This window comes from Gossypium raimondii, chromosome 3, assembly GCF_025698545.1.
Source record: "Gossypium raimondii isolate GPD5lz chromosome 3, ASM2569854v1, whole genome shotgun sequence".
In the NCBI taxonomy this organism is placed as follows: Eukaryota; Viridiplantae; Streptophyta; class Magnoliopsida; order Malvales; family Malvaceae; genus Gossypium; species Gossypium raimondii.
Window position 1 is genome coordinate 34,781,299 of NC_068567.1, and position 2,459 is coordinate 34,783,757.

The 2,459-nt window shown below is 39.7% G+C and overlaps 1 protein-coding gene across 1 annotated transcript; it reads right to left on the reverse strand.

Moving 5' to 3' along the window:
* Positions 1 to 465: 465 nt before the first annotated feature.
* Positions 466 to 1,827, reverse strand: LOC128039942 (uncharacterized). The gene has a single exon (XM_052628883.1). It carries the CDS (start codon positions 1,825 to 1,827, stop codon positions 466 to 468), a length of 1,362 nt encoding a protein of 453 aa, XP_052484843.1.
* Between the last annotated feature and the right edge of the window lie 632 nt (positions 1,828 to 2,459).

Consider the following 2,459-nt stretch of genomic DNA (forward strand, 5'->3'; position numbering starts at 1 on the left):
ATTTCCTTCAGCGATAAATGTTGCGTTCACAAATTCCAAGGATCGAAAAGAACATTCCACCGCCTCATCATTGGTCTCTACATAAGGTGCATCACCCGTTACCATCGCGATAATATTCTTCTCCGCACTTATTGTTACCAATCGACCCTCTAATATTAGCTTCACCTTCTGATGTAACAATGAAGGCACTGCCCCAGCCGAGTGTATCCATGGTCTCCCCAATAAACAATTGTAGGAAGGCTTAATATCCATTACTAAAAAGTCCACCTCATAAGTAATTGGACCAATTCTTAACGGTATTTTAATTCTTCCTACAACTCTTCTTTCTGTTCCATCAAATGCCCTTACTATATTTTGGCAGGGTTTCATATGTGAACTGTCCATAGGTAATCGATTAAGAGTGGACAAAGGCAATACGTTCAATGCGAATCCATTATCAATCAAAACCCCCGGTAATGTGTCCCCCTAACATCGGGTAGTAATGTGTAGAGCCTTAGTAGAACCCCTACCTCCAGACGGTATTTCATCATCGTTGAAGAAGATAAAATTGTCAGCACTTATATTGTTGACCAAGCGATCCAATTTATTGACTGAGATGTCCTCGGCCACGTATGTTTCATTTAGTACTTTCATCAGTGCATTTCGATGTACTTCTGAACTTAGGAGCAAAGCTAATACAGAAATACGGGTCGGTTGTTTGTGCAGTTGCTCCACAACACTATATTCACTGTGTTTTAAAAACTTCAAAAACTCATTTGCTTCCTCTTCTTTTATTGGTCCATTTACCAATGGCTCAGATTCCACCGCCTTCCATTTCCTATGTTCCACCGTCGGAGTCATTTCTCTTGGCATTTCTGCTTGAGTGTCATAAGGTTTCCCATTACGTGTATAAGAACCCTTTTCCTGGTATTCTTTTACCATATTGTCCTCAACTTCTTTTCCTGGGATTGTCACATTGCATCCGTAATTCCACGGGACTATTTTGTCATCCTTATATGTGAAACTTGACGGTTTTGTGATTACAATTTTTGGTGTTACCTGAGCCCTAGCCTCATTACTCTTAGGGCGTGAGATAATAACTACAGGATTATTTATTTTTGGGGTCCCTGTTCCCGACTCTGTCGCGCATATGCTCCTCCTTTCTTCCGCGTCTTCATAGAATCTCATCTCCTTGTTATCCATCATGCTTTGAACTAAAGCCTTGAATCTTTCATATTCTTGGATTTCGTGCCCTGTTTTATGGTGGAATTCACAGTAATTTCCCATCTCACACCCTTCCTCCAAATCTGAAATAACTAACCCTCTTTTTGTCATCTCTTTCCATACCCATTTCAATGGAGTTCTTACTTTAGCGATGTCATTCTTGACTTCTTCCCCCGTACCTTCACTCAACATATTCACTCCCTTATCATCATGATTGGGCAATGGACCTTCTGTGCTGCGTGAGTCATCAAATTTGACAACACCCAATTTTATAAGTCCTTCTACAACCTTCTTGAAAGCGGTACAATTTTCTATTGAGTGTCCTGAAATCCCCGAATGGTAGTCACATTGAGCGTTTGTGTCATACCATTTTGGATACGGGGGTTGTAGAGGACTCAAGTAATGAGGGGCAACAACATGTGCATTAAATAACTTCTGATACAGCTCTTTATATGTCATTAGAATGGGAGTGAACTGGGGCTTCTCAGTATTTTGCCTTATTCCCGATTCTTGTTTTGATAAGCCTTGTTGATGAGCAACCATTTTCCCTGATTGATTCACCGTAATTGATTTACTGTATGTGTTCACATTGTTTACTTCACCTCTGATTATTCTCCCCACCATATATTTTTCCACTTTTAATAGCATGTTGAATCATTTCGCCATTCATGATTAAATCTGCAAAACTCTTTGAGGCACTTCCTAACATGTGCGTGATAAACAGCGCCTTCAATGTGTTGATGAAAAGCATCGTCATTTCTTTTTCCAAAAGTGGTGGCTGAACTTGAACTGCAATCGCTCTCCACCTCTGTGCATACTGTGTAAAACTTTCGTTTGATTTCTTTTCCAAGTTCTGCAAAGTAATTCTGTCAGGCATTATTTTAGATACATGACTGTATTGTCTCATAAAAGCCTGCGCCAAATCTCTCCAAGTGTTGATTTTAGCCCGGCTCAACTAACTATACCATTTAGATGCTGCCCCAATGAGGCTATCCTGAAAACAATGTATTAACAGTTGATCATTGTTAATGTACCCAGTCATTCTCCTACAGAACATTGTGATATGGGCTTCAGGGAAACTGGTCCCACTATATTTCTCAAATTTCGACATCTTAAACTTGTAAGGAAGTACCAAATCCGGAACCAGACTCAGATCTTTTGCATCTATTCCATGATAACTTTCAGTGTTTTCTATCGTCTTAAACTTCTCTTCAATTCATTTCCATTTCTCTTCAAACTGTTTTGGTAATTCTTCT